Source organism: Dipodomys spectabilis, unplaced genomic scaffold, assembly GCF_019054845.1.
Source record: "Dipodomys spectabilis isolate Male_0828 unplaced genomic scaffold, ASM1905484v1 ptg000157l, whole genome shotgun sequence".
Classification (NCBI taxonomy): domain Eukaryota; kingdom Metazoa; phylum Chordata; class Mammalia; order Rodentia; family Heteromyidae; genus Dipodomys; species Dipodomys spectabilis.
Genome location: NW_024870834.1, coordinates 3,478,512 through 3,499,300, shown reverse-complemented (window position 1 = coordinate 3,499,300; position 20,789 = coordinate 3,478,512). Strand labels below are relative to the sequence as shown.

The following is a 20,789-nucleotide window of genomic DNA, read 5'->3' as shown; positions in this document are numbered from 1 at the left end:
TTTTCTTTTCTTTTTTTTTTTTTTTTGCCAGTCAGGGCCTGGGCACTGTCCCTGAGCTTCTTTTGCTCAAGGCTAGCACTCTACCATTTGAGCCACAGCACCCCTTCCAGCTTTTTCTGTGTATTGTGGTACTGAGGAATAGAGCCCAGGGCTTCATGCATGCTAGGCAAGCACTCTACCTTTGAGCCACAGTCCCAGCCCTATTTTACAGAAATTTCTGTGGGCAGCTAAAAAAGGCTGTATGTTTTGTAGCTTTTACATAGTAGATTCTAAACATTTCTGTTAAGTCTATTTGATGTGCAATGTCATTGAATTGTGAAGTGTTTTGTTGATTATTTTTTTGTCCTTAGGACTTTTAGGGGATGATAGTTACATTGGGGTCTATCTAGGCCCTTATGTCACATAGTGTTGTTTTATGAACATGGGCGTGCAAATATTCATTTTGTACACATTTATAATTGTTATATCTTCTTGGTGGATTGTTACTTTTTTGGGGGGTGGTTCTGGTCGTGGGGACTGAATTCTGGGCTTGGGCGCTGTCCCTCAGCTCTTCAGCTCAAGGCTAGCGCTCTACCACTTGAGCCACAGCACCACTTCTGGCTTTTTTCTTTTTGCTTATGTGGTGGTGAGGAATCGAACCCAGGGCCTCATGCATGCAAGGCAAGCGCTCTCCCACTGAGCCACTTTCCCAGCCCTGGATTGGAGATAAGAGTCTCATGGACTTTCCTGCCCTGGCTGGAAGTGAACCATCATCCTCAGATCTCAGCCTCTTGAGTAGCTAGCATTACAGACGTGAGCCACCAGTGACTGACTCTTTTTTTTTTTTGTAATCTGCCCATGACTTTCAGCAAGAGCATCTTGACCAGTTGCTGGTGAACTTGAGAATGGAAGCGCTATACGTGAAGGAGAATTTTAACATCCGATGGGTTGCCCAAACAGGATTTGTAGAAAACATCAACAACATCCTCAAAGAGTACAAGCAAAGCAGAGGCTTACTGGTAACTTGACTGTCTCCTATTTCACGTTCAGATCCAAAGTTAATGACATTTAGTGTTGGGTTATTTGAACTAATGAAGGTCCTTATCTTTTTCAAACATTGAACAAACATTGAACATTGAACTTTCTTACGTCAAGGTTTGGGGTTTTTTTTTGGTGTCTGTGCTAGGGCTTGAACTCACGTACAATTGAGTGTTGTCCCTGAGATTTCTTGCTCAAAGTTGAACTCTACCATTTGAGCCACAGCTCTACGTCCAGCTTTTTGGCACTTAATTGGAGAGAAGAGTTTCAAGTAGTTTCATGTCTAGGCTAGCTTCAAATCATGATCCTCAAATCTCAGCCTCTTGGGCCAGTGAATGTAGCTCTGTGGTAGAGTACTTGCTAGCATGCATGAAGCCCTGAGTTCAATTCCTTAGTACCATGTAAGCAGAAAAAGCAGGAAGTGGCACTGTGGCTCAAGTGGTAGAGCACTAACCTTTAGCAAAAAGAAGCTCAGGGTCAGTGCCAAGGTCCTGAGTTCACAAGCCCCAGGACTGGCAAAAAGCAAGCAAGCAAACAAACAAAAACCTCAGTCTTTTGGATAGCTAGGATTACAGGTGTAAGCCTGTCTCATTTCAAGTTCATGTTCAAGCTTGACAGCTTTTGATCTAGTTATCATACTAACCACAAAACATTACAGCTTTGCATTAAGTGTCCATGAGAACTTAGGCACACTGAACATGGTAGTAAGCTCAAGGCTGACTGTAATAGACATATAAGAAATTGCAGGAGCTGGGAAGGTGGCTCAGTGGTAGAGTGCTTGCCTTGCATGCCTGAAGCCCTGGGTTCGATTCCTCAGCACCACATAAGCAAAAAGAAAAAAGCTGGAAGTGGCGCTGAGACTCAAGTGGTAGAGCGCTAGCCTTGAGCTGAAAAGCTGAGGGACAGCACCCAGGCCCAGAGTTCAGGCCCCACGACCGGACTCCCCCCCCCCCCCCAAAAAAAAAAGAAATTGCAGGTGTGTCTCTGGACAGCCAGTTTCAGAGCTGGGTAGAGCTGGATGTGTATATGGGAGTGGGTGGTCAGGAAGGAAACTGCCAGGAATGGGCTTGAACTCAAGACCTCTTAGTCTCACTTGGATTCTTTGCTCAAGGCTGGTACTCTGCCACTTCCAGCTTATCTGCTGGTTAATTGGAGGTAAGAATCTCTCATGACCTTTGAGCCATGATCCTCAGATCTCACCCTTCTGAATAGCTAGAATTATAGATGTGAGCCAATAGTGCCTAGCTATAGGTATTCTTTTTTTAAAAAAAGATTGACGAACAAGCATAGAGCCAGTGGCTCACGCCTGTAAAATCCTACCTACCCAGGAGGCTGAGATCTGAGGATCAAAATTCAAAGTCAGGCTGGGCAGAAAATTCCATGAGACTTTTATCTCCAATGAACCACCAGAAAATCAGAAGTGGCTCTGAGGCTCAAAGTGGTAGCTTGCTCTAGACATGAGAAAAAGAGCTCAGGGACAGTGTGAGTTCAAGCCCCACAACCAGAAGAAAAAAAATTCCTGTTGAATGAAATGAACTTGAACCAGCACATGAGCGCTGGGACTGTGAAGCAGACCCCTCCATGGCTGGGAAACAGCCGTGTCTAGCGATGGAACGTGCAGAGCTCACGCCAAGTTCCTTTTTCTTTTTTCAGCCAATCAAGATTTGTATTCTTGGTCCTCTTGCTGTAGGAAAGACCACAGTTGCCCAAGAGCTGTCCAAATACTACAAAGTGCCTCACATCCGAGTAAAGGAAGTGATTGCCGAAGCCATAGCCAAACTGGTAACACTGCAAGTTCACTGGGGATTCTTTTCATAGTTACAAAATGCTTTTCTCAGTGGTGTAATATACAGGCATCAGAATCATTATGCCAAAGATTCCTTTTGTTATTTGAGTTGGATTTTGTTGTTGTCCGCTGGTTATGAACACCCAGAAGAACCCCATGAGCTTTCTCCCGGGTCGTGGATGAGTCTTTCCCAGCTTGTCCTTGAATTTTGGTCTGCCTGCAGCTCTCACTCAAAAGATATCTCGTCTTATTTTCAAAATTATCATATTGTTGTTATCTTGTTTCTCAGGATGATACACTGTTTACTGCTTTGTACTATTTTGCTGGGAATGGTAGATACTGAGGAACATTTCTATAAAGAAGTATTGTCTCTTTTTCTATGTATGTGGATTGGACACACAATGGTTAAGCATGAGCTCTACCACTGAGTCATACCCCAAAATTGATTTCAATAAAGTGTGTAGAAATTTGATTTATTTCTACTACATGTGTTTCCTAAGTGAGATACAACCTAGTGTCTTAGCAAACTTCTAGCATTTGCATAGAAGTATATTTTTCTCCTACAAGCAGAGGTAGTGGCTCACTAGCCAGGCTAGTGGCTCACTCCTGTAATCCTACCTTCTCAGGATACTGAGACATAGAGGACTGTGGCTTGAAGCCAGCCTGGGCAGAAAAGTCTGCAGACTGTGCCTCTGGTTAACCAGCAAAAAGCCTGACTGGAGTCATGGACTCAAGTGGTAAAGCATCAGCCTAACAAAACTGAGCAAGTGCAAGGCCCCGTGTTTAAACCCGAGTACCAAAAAAGGAAAAGAAAACCGTTGAGGCTACCATCAATCTTTGTAGATATGCACATCCTGCAGACTTTCCTCCTGATGACTGACATTGGGTACATTCTGGATTTGGGCACCAGACTTCCCCTAGGGTCTCTGGTCAGATGATCAGTGAGTCGCGAATCAATGCAAAGCACTCTCCAATTTGAATATATAGGAGTCCATCATTGCACCTAAGGACCCAGGAGAGGGAGAAGAAGAAGGTGAAGAGGAAGAAGAGGAGGAGAACGTGGAAGATGCTCAGGAACTCTTAGAAGGTGTCAAGGAAAGCATGGAGCAGAATGCAGGTAGCTCACTCAAGAATGCTGGTGGCTCACAGGAGCACAGGTAGCTAGCTGGAGAATGCGGGCAGATCCCACAGCACCCCGCCATGCCCACCTGCTTCACAGAAGTTATTTTTTCAATCTGGTTATAAAGCACTAACTGGGTATGGTAGCTCACACCTATTATCCTAGCTACTGGGTGGGAGGCGGAGATCCAGAGGATAGAGATTTGAGGCCAGCCCAAACAAAAAGTCAGACTCCTTCTTAATCAGTGGAAAGCTGGGTGTGGTAGCTGTGTTTGTCATTTTGGCTAAACAGGAAGCATAAATAAAAGGGTTACAATCTGATCTGGCTCAGCCTAGAAGCAAGGCCTTATTCTAAAACTCACAAAAGCAAAATGGGTTTAGACATGGCGTTAGTGGTAGAACACTTGCAAGTGAGAGGCTCTTAGTTCAAACCTCAGTACTGCCCCCACCAAACAAACAAAAAGCAAAGTACTACAGAAATTAAAGTAATAGCAAAAACAGTTCATGTGTAATGTCACCTCCTGGATAAATTCATTGTTAATGTTTTGGTGACTATCTGATAACTGCCTGACATATTAAAAAAAAAAAAAAAAAAAGCAAGCCGGGTGCCAGTGGCTCACGCCTGTAATCCTAGCTACTCAGGAGGCTGAGATCTGAGGATCGAGGTTCAAAGCCAGCCCGGTCAGGAAAGTCCATGAAACTCTTATCTCCAATAAAACCACCAGAAAAACAAAAGTGGTGCGGTGGCTCAAGTGGTAGAGCGCTCGTCTTGAGCTGAAGAGCTGAGGGACAGCGCCCAGGCCCAGAGCTCAAAGCCCACGAATGACAAAAAAAAAAAAAAAAAAGGCAGAAAATCCAACAAAACCCTACAAAGAAAAATCCAAATGCTTGTTCAACAATTTTCTTTTTTTCTGTTTTGTTTTGCCAGTCCTGGGGCCTGAACTCTGGGCCTGGGCGCTGTCCCTCAGCTCTTTAGCTCAAGGCTAGTGCTCTACCACTTGAGCCACAGCACCACTTCCAGCTTTTTCTGTTTATGTGGTACTGAGGGATCGAACTCAGAGCCTCTTGCATGCATGCGAGGCAAGCACTCCACCACTAAGCCACCTTCCCAGCCCCATTGTTCATAAATTTTCTAAGTATCAGGGCTGGGAAGGTGGCTCAGTGGTAGAGCGCTTGCCTTGCATGCATGAGAACCTGGGTTTGATTCTTCAGCACCACATAAACTGAAAAAGCTGGAAGTGGTGCTGTGGCTTAAGTGGTAGAGTGCTAGCCTTGAGCTGAAGAGCTGAGGGACAGTGCCCAGGCCCAGAGTTCAAGCCCCACAACCAAACCAAAAAAAAAAAAAAAATGTTTGTAGTATCAAATGTTAGTTACATAAAACATTAATTAAAAAAAGCAAATGACAAGCCAAGCACAGGAGGCTCCCGCCTGTAATCCTAGCTACTCAGGAGGCTGAGGTCTGAGGATCATGGGTTCAAAGCCAGCCCAGGCAGGAAAAGCCATGAAATTCTTTTTTTTTTTGGCGGGGGGGGGGGGGGGGGGTCCAGTCATGGGGCCTGAACTCTGGGCCTGGGCGCTGTCCCTCAGCTCTTCAGCTCAAGGCTAGCGCTCTACCACTTGAGCCACAGCACCACTTCCGGCTTTTTTCTTTTTGCTTATGTGGTGCTGAGGAATCGAACCCAGGGCCTCTGGCATGCAAGGCATGCCCTCTACCACTGAGCCACCTTCCCAACCCCAAAGCCGTGAGATTCTTATTTCCAAGTAAGCACCAGAAAAACAGAAGTGGCACTGTTTCTCAAGTGGTAGAGTGCTGGCCTTGAGCTGAAGAGCTGAGCGACAGCGCCCAGGCCCAGAGTTCAGGCCCCATGACCAACTGAACTGCCCTCCCCACCCCCACACACAAACAAAATCAAGTGATAAACCATGAAAAATATTCTCCACCAGGATGACCTGGTTAATATCCTTAACACATGAAATATTCAGGCATTACTATTCAATCCTTAATAGAAGAAATGGATACGAGAGGAACTAGTTGGAGGGGGTTAGTGGAGCTAGCCGATGGCATGGCGGGCCAGCTGCACTGCACTCCACTGTCTCTGTCCGGTTCTATGTCTGCTCACTGAGCAGGGGGAAGGAGGGGGGGGGTCTCTGCTCTTGGGAGCATAGGGCCCCTGGGTACAGGGGCTCCCAGGGACTGAGGCTCCCCGGTGGCAGTGGGTTGCAACATTGAGAGGGCAGTTGCTGCTGCTGAAGCCCTGGATGAAAGTCTGAGTGGTCAGCCCCCAGCAGAGTGTGATAGAACAGACCTTCGGGCTCACTAAGTAGAAACAATGAAACACTGTGAAGAAGATATTCCAGAACTTTACTTTTAATAATGTTGCAAAGCCTGAGCCAAGGCCCACATTACTTATGGGAATCCAGCAAGAAAACAGACACATAATACAAAGACGTCAATGTGCCTCAGAACTCACCATGTCCAAGGATTTTGAAAACATTCGAATCCTTAGTAGCTAGAAAGTCCAGGTATAGTAACGAGGCTGCAATTATTTGTTCAATCAACTGTCGCTATTTTTGTGGTACTTGGGATTGAACTTGGGGTTTTGCACGTGCTAGACAAAAATACTCTTAACTGCTGAGCTATACCTTCAGTTTATGTCCCTTTATTTATTTGTGTGTGACAGAGAGAAAGAGAGAGAATTGGTCTAGGACTTGAATTCAGGGACTCATGCTCTCATTTGACTTTTTTACTTAAGGTTGGTGCTCCACCACTTGAGCCACAGCACCACTTCTGGCTTTTTGCTGGCTGATTAGAGATAAGAGTCTCACAGCCTCTTCTGCCCAGTCTAACTTTGAACTGTGGTCCTCAGATCTCAGCTTCTTGGGTAGCTAAGATTACAGGTGTGAGCCACCAGCATCCTGCCACAATTATCACTTTACACTCAAACTCCATTCACTCTGTCCCACCCTTGGACGAAATTCCCCTTAAGTCCCATAGAACTCTCAGGTGTTGAAATTTGGAGCCTTCGTTTATTTATGTTTTAAAAAATCTAGGGCTGGGAAGCAATGTGGCTTAATGGCTGAGTGCTTGCCTTGCATGCTTGAAGCCCTATTTTGATTCCTCAGTACCACATAAACAGAAAGTATGCACTGTGGCTCAAGTGGTAGAGTGCTAGCCTAGAGCAAAAGAAGCTCAGGGACAGTGCCCGAGTCCTGAGTTTAAGCCCCAGGACTAGCCAATAAAAAATAAAAAAAAATCCAGGGCTGCTGGGCGCCAGTGGCTCACACCTGTAATCCTAGCTACTCAGGAGGCTGAGATCTGAGGATTAGGGTTGGAAGCCAGGGATGGGGGGATGGGCATAGGAAGGGAGGGAGGTTAGGGAGGGGAGGTTGAGGGAGTCCTTGAGATTCTTATCTCCAATAAACTACTCAGAAAAAGCCAGAAAAGCAAAAAAGCTCAGCAAAGAAGCTCTGGACCCAGGTCCAGAGTTCAAGACCCATGATGGGCAAAAAAAAAGTTTAGTCAAATCTTCACACACTGCGTTTTGAACTGTGGTCTCTAAAGGAACAGGAAAATAGAAACCACTTCATATTTATACCTAGACAGTCGGGGCCTATCCTAAGCTAGTATTATTGCCTATGGGTCAGAACAATGTGTAAACAGTGCCGAGGACCCTTTACCCCACTGTATCTCCCCTCAGGCCTCTTAAGCACCTGTTTTCCTCTCCCTTTCTCTTCCCTTTTGTTGCTAGGTGTTTCTGATGAGCCAGTGTGGGAAATGGGAGACACACACACACACACACACACACACACACACACACACACACACACACACACACACACAGAGGCATCTGAAGCTTCCTCAGCGCTTAGTCAGCACACTGGGTATCAGACCCTTCAGAGTCTCCCACAGAGACCCGTGCATTGCTTGCCCTGGAGCTCAGATGCTGACTGTCTTCTGGGGCCTGGGGAGACAGCCCCTGTCACTGTATGCCTCCCATCTCCGTTGCACTCCCCTCCCCAGCTGCTCATCCATCTTAGTCAGCTGCCCCCAATGTCGCAAGAATCTAGACCAGAGGCTCTTGGGATTCTGACCATTTCTCAAGACCAGCTGTTTACTCCCAAACAAGCAAGCAACTGGTGGCTCATGCCTGTAATCCCAGCTCTTGAGATCTGAGGATTGATTCCAAGCCAGCCCAGATAGGGCAAGTCCATGAGACTCTTACCTCCAATTGACTATCCCCAAACCAGAAGTGGAGCTATAGCTCACGCGGTAGAGCCTTACCTTGAGCAAAAACGCTCAAAGTTAGCACTTGGGCCCTTGAGTTCAAGGACCAGCAAGAAAGAAAGAGAAGGAGAAAGAGAGAAGGGCGATCACCGGCGCAGAGCCCAGCAGAGCGCATTGCTGCCTCCCTGCCTCTGAGAGCTTGACTGGAGACGCCCCCCACCCCCAAACTGGACAGGCCAACACATTTTTGGCAGCCCCCGGGCTAGAGCAGTGCTGGGAGGGAGGAAGTGATCTGCGGGGAAGGGGAAGTGTTCACAGGCAGTCATTCCGCTCCCCTCCTCCCTCACTTCTTTTATTTCTTCTCAGGTTTGTCCACACTTCTTCCCCTTCATGTTTACTGGAAACTAGATGTGGTCCTCAGTTATGTTTGAACAGCACAAGATCTTTGGACCCAGGGCCAGACAGGCGTCCAAGACACTGAGGGTGGAGATCACGCTCCAGCTCCCCAGCCACCGGCCCTTTTACATCCCTGCCTGGAGCAGCCTTCTTTCCTGCTCACCTCCCCCCGCCCTGACCACTCCCCCCCCACCCCCCCAACCACAGACGGGGCCATTCATGCTTGTCTTACATGTTTCAGAGTATTGTGGAATCACTGACTGTAGTCCAGTGACTATAGTCACTGGGCTAGTCTCTCCGTGCATCTGTGAGTTTGCAATTACAAAGGGAAAAAGCCTTGTAAATGCATCAGATTCCAGAATACCCATACGATGCATGAATGTTGGCGTGAAATCTGGACTTGGCATTATTTTTAACCATGTTTTAGTGATTATGAACATAGGTTACATTTTAAACATTGTTGCTATTTGAAAAGTAGACTTGAAGTGAAAAGGTAAAAAAAAGCAGAGCAAGATTTTAAAAGCTTGCCCTTAGGGCTGTGCTGATCCATGGAGGAGGGACCGGTTTGGAGGTTGCAAAGAAAGGGAAACTCCAGGGAGTTGATGTGGAGTTTAAGATAAACTCCACAGCATCCTGCTACCCCATTCATGGAAGCAATATGATGAATAGCCAAGGTATGAAATCACCCAAGTGCCTATCTACAGACTAACACACACACACACACACACACACATACACACACACACACACACACAGAGTAGAATATTAATTAATTAATTAATTAATCAGTCATGGGGTTTAAATTCTGGACCTGGGCACTGTCCCTGAGCTCTTCAGCTTAAGGTGAGCATTCTACCACAGCACCACTTCCAGTTTTCTGGTGGTTAATGGCTGGCTTTGAACCATGACCCTCAGACCTCAGCCTTCTGAGTAGCTAGGATTATAGGTGTGAGTCACCCACACCCAGTTTTATTCAGTGTTTTGAAAGGAGGCTAGCTGGTTATACAAACTATCCCACCACTCAAGAAGCTGAGTGAGTCCCAGGCCAACTAACTACATAGTGAGTTTCTAACCTAAATCCAGCCACATGTGGTAGCTCACAGTCCGTGAGACTCTTATCTCCAATTAATGATCAGAAAACCAGAAGTGGCGCTGTGTCTCAAAGTTGTACAGTGCTAGACTCTAGTGAAAGAAGCCAGCCCTGTGTTAAAGCTCCAGGACTGACAAAACAACAACAAAAAGGAAATTGTGTTAGGGATAGGCCAGGAGGACATTATGCTAAGTCAACCAGACATAAACACAGAAAAACCTCATTTGGAGTCACTTACATGTGGGGAACATTTTTTTTCTTTTTTTTTTTAATTGTGAAAATACCATACAGAGGGGTTACAATTACATGGGTGAGACAGTGAGTACATTTCTTATCAAGCATTGTTGCCTCCTCCTTTGTTTCCCCTTCCCATCCCTTCCCCTCTCCACCCCCCTATCTCCACACCCCCCATGTGGGGAATATTTTTAAGAGGTCAAATGGAATGAATCAGAAGATAAAGCAATGTTTACCATGGTGAGGATGGGGCATGGAGGATATAGATTGAAAAATACAGTTGAGCCCCAGTCAGAGGGCAACAGCAGCGGGTGGTCGTGGTGGTTATGTTCAGGGAAGCCACAGTGGGCATGTGTGCTTGGCCCTTTGTGCACCTGGCCATGTATCTAGTTTAAAGTATTTTTGTGTGTGTGTGAGGATACCGTACAGAGGAGTTACAATTACATGGGCTAGTTTAAAATATTCTATAGTTGGGGCTGGGAAGGTGGCTCGGTGGTAGAGCCCTTGCCTTGTATGCATGAGGCCCTGGGTTCGATTCCTCAGCACCACAGAAGCAGAAAAAAAAGCTGGAAGTGGCACTGTGGCTCAAGTGGTAGAGTGCTAGCCTAGAGCTGAAGAGCTGAGGGATAGCGCCCAGGCCCAGAGTTCAGGCCCCACGACCGGACCCAAAAAAATAAACTAAAATAAAATAAATAAAATATTCTATAATTATCAAAAACTTCCTCAGAGGTACACACGTTCATTCTGAATCAAGCAGAAATGAAGGGCAAGCGTGATGCCTGAATATAAAATAAACGTGTGTGTGTGTGTGTGTGTGTGTGTGTGTGTGTGTGTGTGTGTGTGTGTGTGTGTGTGTGCAGTCCTTGGGCTTGAACTCAGGGCCTGAGCACTATCCCTGAGCTTTTTTGCTCAAGGATAGAACTCTTATCACCTGAGCCACAACCACTTTTTTGGAAGTTAATTTGGAGATAAGAATTTCAGGGACATTCTTGCCTGAGCTGGCTTGGCACTGAGATCCTAAGGCCTCCTGAGTAGTAGCTAGGATTACAGGCATGAGCCACTGGCACCCAGCAAAGGAGTAAGCTTTAGAAAGTAGTACTTCACAGAGAAAACCCATCTTTGAATACTAGTGTGAATGCATGATATTTAATATTTTTGTTTTATATCTTGGCCACTCTTTGTTGTTGTTGTTAACATGAGGGTTTGAACTCGGGTCTTTGTGCTTGCTAGATGGGCACTCAAGCACTTGGCCATTCCACCAGCCCCAGTTTGCTTTTCTTCTGTGCCACTACAAATGTTACTGGGAAGCCATGTAAAGGTACTGCATAATGTTAGCTAACACCTTTGATTGTATTTTTGTTTCAGCTATGATACTTAAATTTCTGAAAGATGCAATTTATTTTCCAAGTCCTTTACTGCCCATGTTAGGAGACAAGAGAGGTATTCTTATTCAGTCCGTTGACTGTCATTAAAAGTGGGATCAAAATGTGGCCCAAACCAGGAACCAGGGGCTTGCACCTATAATACTAGCTACTCATGAGCCTGCAATCTGGAGGACAGCATTTCAAGGTCAGCCTGGACAGAAAAGCTTATGAGACCCTGTCTCCAAAATAACCAGCAAAAAACAGGGCTGGAGGCATGACTCAAGTGGTAGAGTGTGAACTGAGTAAGCACATAGGCCAGGTGCCTACTCAAACCCTAGTGCCACTCAAAGAATAAAAGGTAGCTCCAAGTAGTTATATACTATATATACTTATATACTAGACTCCCTAATACCTAAAAGTATAGTACAGACTCTGGTAGGAACGTTAGAGGTCAGACTTTCAGACTTGGCACACTACCATTCCCTCTCTGTCTGCCTTAGGCAAGGTCAGAGTGGGTAGCATCCCGGCACACAGTGGCTTAGGGTTATAGCAGAATGATGGACCTTGAAATGGGGTTGCATCACACCACCACTTACCCACACCAGTGGAACAAAGGCCTGCTTCCAGCCTCTCCCAGAAACTTCCAGGAACCAACTCTGCATAGGGCCTGGAGTAGGAACCGCCCAAGGGACAAAGGTCAGAACTGCAACCTCCCACACTGAGAGCACTAGCATGCTTGTGTGTGTATACACACACACACACACACACACAAACACACACACACACACACACACACACACACACACACACCTTAGTGCCTTGCCACTGAACTCTACCCCCAGCCCTTACCACTGCTTTAAAGGGAAACATGCATTTGAGACCAGGTCAGACTGTATTGCTTTTCACATCTAGCAATTATTTACTTAGTTCCTCCTTTGGTGCTGGGAATTGAACCCTGTACCACTGTACAATTGAACACTGAACCATTGAACTACGCCCTCAACCCAAACACCTCCTTTGACTAAATCAAATGCCAGCCACCTGAATACTACCTCACTGGATTCTCGGAAGAGACTCATTTATTACACCTTATAGTTGGGCTAAAGGGTGTAATATCAAAGCAGAATTGCATAAACCCCACGAAGAAGCAGCTTTCTGTCATTCCTCTTACTCATCATTCAACTTCACCCCAAAGGTGGGATCACAGAACATTTGAGGTACAGGCTTCAGCATCTGCTCCGCTCTTTCTGTAGAGCAACTCATGGGGTTCTCCTACTCTATACTGAACTAGAACTCAAGTGTCACATTCAAAGTGCAAAACTACACATTTGTCAACTTTAAGGGTAAAGCATTTCCTAAAACACCTGCCTGCCCAAATCGGTTTAGAATCTCACCTGGTGGAAATGTGACCCTATGTAACATGTTTTCTTTTCAATAGGTCGGCTAGAAGATCAATATTTAATCAGATTCATAAAAGAAAAGCTAAAATCTATGCCTTGTAGGAATCAAGGTTACATTTTGGATGCATTTCCAAAGACTTATGATCAAGCAAAAGACCTTTTCAATCGTAAGTCTGCATGTTCTCCGTGTTTGCATGTTTATACTCAGATAAGTTATTCCCAGTAATAGTCATTCAATCAAAGAAACAAAGACTAGAGAGACTTGGCTTACCTTTTATTAGGTCCATAAATCCCCCCCCCCCTTTTTTTTGGTATAGACCTTGATCTCTTGCTTAGGTTTTCCGCTGAAGGTTGGAACTCTGCTGCTTGAGCCTCAGCTACACTTCCAGTTTTTTTTCTAATTAACTGGAGATAAAGGTTTCAGGGAGCTGGGCTCCAGTGGCTCATGCCTGTCATCTCAGCTACTCAGGAGGCTGAGATCTAAGGATCATGGTTCAAAGCCAGACTGAGCAGGAAAGTCTGTGAGACTCTTATCTCCAATAAATCACCAGAAAACCAGACCTGGTACTGTGGCTCAAGTAGTAGAACAGTGGCCTTGAGCTGAAGAGCTCAGGAACAGTGCCCAGGCCCAGAGTTTAAGCCCCATGACTGACAAAAGAAAAAGAAAAAAAAAGTTTCAGGGGCTGGGCACTGGTGGCTCATGCCTCCACAAGAGGCTATGGATCATAGTTCAAAGCCAGCCAGGGCAGGAAAGTCCCTGAGACTCTTATCTCCAGAAAACTGGAAGTGGATCTGTGACTCAAGGTGGTAGAGCACTAGCCTTGAGTGAAATTGCTTAGAGATAGCACCTAGGCCCTGAGTTCAAGTCCCATGAATGACAAAAAATTTTCAGGGATTTTCTGTCAAAACTGACATAGAACCTTGATCCTCAGATGTCTGCCTCCTGAGTGGCTAGGATCATAGGTGTGAGTTTACTGGCACCTGGCTTAGTCTGTACTTTTTTTTTTTTTTGCGGTCGTGGAGCCTGAACTCTGGGCCTGGGCACTGTCCCTTAGCTCTTCAGCTCAAGGCTAGTACTCTTTTTTGCTTATATGGCACTGAGGAATTGAACACAGGGCCTCATGTATGCAAGGCAAGCACTCTACCATTGAGCCACCTTCCCAGCCCATGTACATTTTTATTTTGTTTTATTGTTTGTTGTTGTTGTTTTTGTCGGTTGTGGGGCTTGGACTCTGGGCCTGAGCACTGTCCCTCAGCTCTTCAGCTCAAGGCTAGTGCTCTACCACTGGAGCCACAGCACCACTTCCAGCTTTTTCTACTTATGTGGTGCTGAGGACTCGAACCCAGGGCCTCATGCATGCAAGACAAGCACTCTTACCACTGAGCCACCTTCCCAGCCCTTTATTTTGTTTTGTTGTAGCATGAGTATTGAATATGCAATATACTTACCTTTTTTTTTTTTTTTTTTTGGTTGGTTGTGGGGCTTGAACTCTGGGCTTGGGCGCTGTCCCTGCGCTCTTCAGCTCAAGGCGAGCACTCTACCGCTTGAGCCCCAGCCTCACTTCTGGTTTTCTAGTGGTTTATTGGAGATAAGAGTCTTAGGGACTTTCCTGCCCGGGCTGGCTTTGAACCGTGATCCTCAGATCTCAGCCTCCTGAGTAGCTAGGATTACAGGCATGAGGCACTGGCACCCAGCTTATACTTACCTTCTTAACACATTTTTAAGTGCACAATATATTATAATCGACTCAGGGTATCATGTTTTTCTCAGTGGATTTCAAGAGCTTATCATCTTGCTGGACTAAAACCTTACACCCTTTGATTAGTTAAGTTTCCTTTTTCTCTACCCCAAGTCACAGGCAGCCACTCACCATTGGCATAATTTCTTTCTTTTCCAAGGCTGAATAGTATTCCAGTGTGTATATGTGCCAAATGTCAATGGATGTTTAGGTTGTAAGACAATATGTGATCTCTGAAGTTAGGCATGGGTGCCACACACTTGTAATTCCAGTTCTGGGGAAACTGAGACAAGAAGATCTTAAGTTCGAGTCCAGTCTGGGCTATATAGTAAGACTCTGCCTTAAAACAAACCAACGGATACAGTATTTGAACTTTTGGCTGTTTAATGTTAATAAACACAACTACTTATATTTTTGTTTTATTAGAAGAAGATGAGGAGGAAGAAGAAGAAATCAGAGGCAAAATGTTTCCCGTTGACAAAATAATTGTACCGGGTAAGTTTAAAATATTTTTCACATATCACATTTACAGAAATGCTAGGCAATGTCTCTTTTGTATGAAAACAAGCTTTCCCATTTGAATTTCCCCCCTATTTTTAGGGGGGGAAAGTTTTTTTTAAAAAAGAGCTGGGTGCTGGTGGCTCACGCCTGTAATCCTAGCTACTCAGGAGGCTGAGCTCTGAGGATCATAGTTAAAAGCCAGCCCAGGCAGGAAAGTCCGTGAGTCTCTTAACTCCAATTAACCACCAGAAAACCAGAAGTGGTGCTGTGGCTCAAGTGGTTGAGCTCTTGCCTTGAGCTGAAGAGTGCAGGTAGAGTGTCCAGGCTCAGAGTTCAAGACCCACAACTGACAAAAAAAAAAAAAAAAGTTAAAACAGAGAACTTGTGGGATTATCAGGAACATTAAAATTCTGAAATAGATTGAAATTCCTTGGAGAACATTCATATCTGCTGCCCTTCTCACAAAATACCACAGGTGTGTGCTCTGTTGGTGGCTTAGCTTTGGAGTCACTTGGGGAGGTGGTGGGAGCCAGGATCATGGCCCCTTGGGTCAAGCAGGCTGGCTGGCTGCTTCTTAGTTCACCATGAATGGTGCATCTCTGAGAATCTGTCCACACTCCCCCAGAGGCTCTTGAAAACGAAGCCTAAAAGAACTTGTCCTATTCAATAGGATTTGCTAAGCACAAAGAAGGCATTTCTGTGGCCTTCCTGTGAATTTTCAAAGGTGTATTTGTTGTTTGTCAAGAGTACAGGGTAGGGAATAATTTGAGGTCATGATTCAATGCCCGAACAAGTTGCTTTCTGCAACTTAAGTGAGGTTGTAGCCAAAAATAGCCCCCTCAACTGGCCTCAGGTCCCTCAGGGACAGTCACGCTATACTCATCTCTTCCTCTTGGTCCAGGCTCCACTGGCAGAGAAGCTTCTGGAAGCACTGAGACCTGAGATAGTAGTCATCCTCAGGGATAGGTATATTGTTTGGTTGTGGACTCCAAAACCATGAAGTGCCAGTGAGATGGGTTGTCTCAGACATCTCATAATTCATGTGCAGGTTTGGGAAGAATAGAGCTCTCTCAGTTTCCAAGCCTTTCCAGTTGGTGAGAGTGTACTGTTTCGGAGTGATATTCATTCATTGCAAACTCTATGGTACATCATAATGGTGTGAGGTGACTAGATAAAACCAAGCTCTAAAAGAGCTGGCAGACTAGATAAAAATCCAGCTCTAAATGAGCTGGAAATCAAATATGCAGTTCACCGAACTTTCCATGATCTTTTTTGTTGTTGTTGTTGGTCATGGGGGGCTGAACTCTGGGTCTGGGCGCTGTCCCTCAGCTCTTCAGCTCAAGGTTAGCACCCTACCACTTTAACCACAGCACCACTTCTGGCTTTTTTCTGCTTATGTGTTGCCGAGGAATGGAACCCAGGGGCTCATGCATGCAAAGCAAGCACTCTACCACTGAGCTAACTTCCCAACCCTTTCCACGATCTTGTTAGGTAGGAGTTGCACCTTGGTTACCAGATCTCAGAGCTGAAGTCTAGAGATTTAATCAAGTCCCTTTCATTTCCTCTTGAACTCAAGACTTCTCACTCGACTTCCTCCAGGAAACAGAGGTAATGACACCACTCAGAAGATAAGGCAATGAGAAGATAGAATTCAGAACAAGATTCTGAATTTTGCCAGGCACATGTGGCTCATATCTGTAATCCTAGCTAATCAGGAGGATCTTGGTTCACAGCCAGGCTTGGCAGACAAATCTGAGAGAGTCTTTTTTTTGGGGGGGGTCTGGTCATGGGGCCTAAACTCTGGGCCTGGGCGCTGTCCCTCAGCTCTTCAGCTCTACCACTTGAGCCACAGCGCCACTTCTGGCTTTTTTCTTTTTGCTTATGTGGTGCTGAGGAATCGAACCCAGGGCCTCAGGCTTGCAAGGCAAGCGCTCTACCACTGAGCCACCTTCCCAGCCCCAAATCTGAGAGATTATTATTTTTTTTTTTTGTAGGTTGTGGGGCTTGAACTCTGGGCCTGGGCGCTGTCCCTGAGTTCAAGCCCAATGCCAACAGACACTTACACAATTTTGTACTTGATCCACTGAGCTTCCCATTCTTTGTTGGACAAAGTCCAAACATGTCTGAGATGTAATCTGCTCGGAAGGTTTAGTGTGTTTCTCATAACTTGTTCTCTTTCCAGAGATTGTCTTTATTTTCTATATTCCTTAAAGAAATTAGAGGATTGTCTCATTTGTGCTGGTGGGACTTTAATTGATAGAGGTGGCTGATTGATTGAAGAAAGAATTGATTACAGTTCCTGAGAGAAGGGGAGGCCACTCTGTGCAGGCCTCTGTGGGGAGCACTAGGTAAGATCAGGAGCCAGAGCAGAGCGGAGGACCATAGAGTTAACATGGATTTTCCTGGGACAGCAAGGCAGGCCAGAGGGAGAGGCTAAGGTCCAGGTGGGGATGGCTTGTCCATAAGAGGCATGTTCTAAATCCATTGTTCACTGTCTTTAGGAATTAGCTAACAGCTGGGAAAGTGGCTTAGTGCTAGAATGCTTGCCTAGCATGCATGAAGCCCTGGGTTCAATTCCTCAGCACCACATAAACAGAAAAAGCCAGAAGTGGCGCTGTGGTTCAAGTGGTGGTAGAATGTTAGCCTTGAGCAAAAAGAAGCTCAGAAACAGCGCCCAGGCCTTGAGTTTGAGCCCCAGGACTGGCCAAAGGGAAAAAAAAAAGGAATTAGTTAATCATGAGAGGGGTGTTCTCTCCCCAAGTATGTGAGATCCACTTAGCTGTCAAAACATCCACAGGATGAAGGAAAGAACATTAATGCAAGCAGTCTTGCTTGATGTGAGTGAAGAAGCACTGGAATCTGGTGATCGGGCTCTTGATGGATTTGTTTTTGTTTCTTGCTAATCTTCCTTGGTTTTTGTTTTGTTTTGTTTTGTTTTGTTTGGGTCAATCGTCGGCCTGGGCGCTGTCCCTCAGCTTTTCAGCTCAAGGCTAGCGCTCTACCACTTGAGCCACAGTGCCACTTCCGGTTTTCTGGTGGTTTATTGGAGGTAGGAAGTCTCATGGACTTTCCTGTCTGGGCTGGCTATGAACCACAGTCCTCAGATCTCAGCCTCCTGAGTAGCTAGGATTACAGGTGTGAGCCACTGGTGCCCAGCAACCAATTTTGAGGGGTAGGGGTCTCCATTTCTCTGACACTTTTTTTTTTGGCCAGTCCTGGGGTTTGAAGTCTGGGCCTCAACACTGTCCCTGAGCTTGTTTTTGCTCCAGGCTAGCACTCTTTCACTTGAGCCAGAGCACCACTTCTGGCTTTTTCTGTTTTTGTGGTACTGAGAAATCAAACTCAGGACTTCATCTTTCTTGTATTTTTACCATGGGCATTAGCCAATTTTATTCTTCTCAGACCTCCTAGATGAAGCAGGCTACTTAAAGTAGCACCTAACAACGGAATCCGGAAAGTTTCATGAAACCCTAGATTTTCACATGAATGCAAATGGTGTACTAACTGACCAAGCAAACACCTGTGGTTTATGTCCATTGTTAACCAGTGAAAGGCAACATGTGTTTGGAATAATTACCTTGAGATATTGCTAACTCTTGAAGCTCTGTTCTGAATTACAAAGAGAAAGGGCCTTAAAAATTATCCACTGGTAACTATATTTTATCCTTTTCAAGATTTTTGAAAATTGGAAAGCCTACCATGATCCTCACTATTTGTAATATTTAATTAATTGTATCTCCCAGTCACTCGGGGGTAAAAGATATAATGTCATTCATATGTTGAAGTTCTTAGATTAATAACAAAATTCATAAGTTTTTATCTAGGTGTCTAGCAGCATAGAGCCTCAACAGATTCACCGTCCAGTGAAATTATTGACATAATTCTGATTTATGTGCTATGCCAGATTTTAGGGGTTTAGATGTCTCTCTTCTTGTTCAAAATGTCACAACTGCACATGAAAATCAAATGGTCAGTAATGAGCAGATCACATCAGAATAGGCTCATTGACAGATCTCCTCTCACAGTTCAATCCTCCGCCTGTTAACACAGGTAGCACACTCTGTTCACACAGGCATATCCTATGCTGGGATCTTCCCATCCATCCAAAAAGATTGTTAGAATACAGGTAAACCAGAGGCTGGTGGCTCATGGCTGTAATCCTAGCTACTCAGGAGGCTGAGATCTGAGGATCAGGGTTTGAAGCCAACCCAGACAGGAAAAGACCTTGAGACTCTCATCTCCAATTAACCACCACTAAGCTGGAAGTGGAGCTGTGGATTAAGTGATAGAACTCCACTAGCCTTGAGTTCATGCCCAGTGCCAGGATCAAGCCAAAAAAAAAAAGAGGAGGGAGGTGGGGGGGAGGGGAGGGGAGGAACGAATGCAGGAAAGTGAGAATGGCTGGCACTGTTGTGAGGTGCACCAGAGAATTTAGACAGAATGCCACAGCATTCTGAAGCTTTGCCAGGCTTTCTAGATAGCAGTTCACTGGATGTACTTGGCAGCTGAGTACAAGTCCTATTGTGGAGAAGTCTGAGAGGAGCCAGCTGCTTTGCCATTGAAAAGAAAGATCACAGATAGGTACAATGCAGATGCTCACCATTCATATGCTCTGTGTGTGAAATGTTTGATAAATGCTGTGTTGTATTGAAATAGCCATTTCATAGCCAGTGGCCTTGTGGGTGGAAAGAAGTAGAACTAGGAAAATTAAAGTCCTGGCGACAGTCGGGGGGTGGGAGTGCAGGGCTTTCCTTATTTATTTAGTATTTGGCAAAGCAGCCATCAAAGCATTTTGCTCAAAGCCTGTGACAATTGTGCTGGAAAGCAGGCAGAAGTCATGGTGTTCTTAAGAAATTGTCTATGAGCCGGGCGCCAGGGGCTCACACCTGTCATCCTAGCTACTCAGGAGGCTGAAATCTGAGGATCACAGTTCAAAGCTAGCCCAGGCAGGAAAAGCTGTGAAACTCTTATCTCCAATAAACCACCAGAAAACTGGAAGTGGCTCTGTGGCTCAAGTGGTAGAGGGCTAGCCTTGAGTTTAAGCCCCATGACCAGCTCCCCCCGCCAAAAAAAAAAAATTGTCTATGCATACTTTCTGCTGCTTCTATTAAAAGGGAAAAAGAAAAGACTGGACAAAATCTGCTTGGTTTGGGCCCATAGGGAAGCTTCTGGAAACATGTGATGGATATGTATTTATCCTGGAGAAGAGGCAGAAAGAAGGCTGTTGGCAGTGTGAGCTCCTAGCCTAGCTCCTGACATGTCACTAGCAGAGCCCATCTGGTCACTAGCCCAATGCTGGGCTGTGCTACCTCAAGATTCTCCTTCTCCCCAGAGTTTGTTTGTGACCTGGATGCCTCAGATGAGTTTCTGAAGGAGCGGGTGATGAACCTCCCTGAGAACATCGTGGCGGGGACCCACTACAGCCAGGACCTGTTCCTCCGGGCCCTGAGCACCTATCGGGACCTCAATACTGAGGATGAGACCGTCTTCAACTATTTTGATGAAATTGAAATCCACCCAATACACATTGGTATGAGATGCGGAGCCACTGCCTGTCTGGCGGGTTGTGGGGTTGAAGGAGGGCTGGGGACTCTATCTATGTGTCAGGTGACTTGGAAAGCCGCAGGATAACCTGAGTGTCCCTCCTCGGGAACCATTTTACCTAAAAGATATGCTACTAAAACATATGCGTAGATTATGCTGCCTGTGGCTTGCACCTAAGCCTAGCCACCCTGGAAGTGGAGACGGACAATTATTCAGCAAAATGCTGGACTAGAGGGGTGACTCAAGTGGTAGAACGCTAGTCATGAGTGAAAAAGCAGAAGAGCAGGAGGTCCTGACTTCAAATATCCATACCAACATACACACAGTGACACACACAAACATATGTGGGTAGATTATGAGATGGAAAGCCAAAC

The 20,789-nt window shown here is 45.6% G+C and overlaps 1 protein-coding gene across 1 annotated transcript in view; it reads left to right on the top strand.

Annotated features, from left to right (window-relative positions):
• Positions 1–20,789, top strand: part of Ak7 (adenylate kinase 7) — a 65,886-nt gene that overhangs the window by 38,766 nt on the left and 6,331 nt on the right. The window contains exons 11-16 of the mRNA XM_042692814.1: positions 849–998; positions 2,671–2,799; positions 3,791–3,920; positions 12,670–12,798; positions 14,797–14,865; positions 20,204–20,401. Coding sequence (XP_042548748.1) covers positions 849–998; positions 2,671–2,799; positions 3,791–3,920; positions 12,670–12,798; positions 14,797–14,865; positions 20,204–20,401 — 805 coding nt within the window. The remainder of the gene's footprint in view (positions 1–848; positions 999–2,670; positions 2,800–3,790; positions 3,921–12,669; positions 12,799–14,796; positions 14,866–20,203; positions 20,402–20,789) is intronic.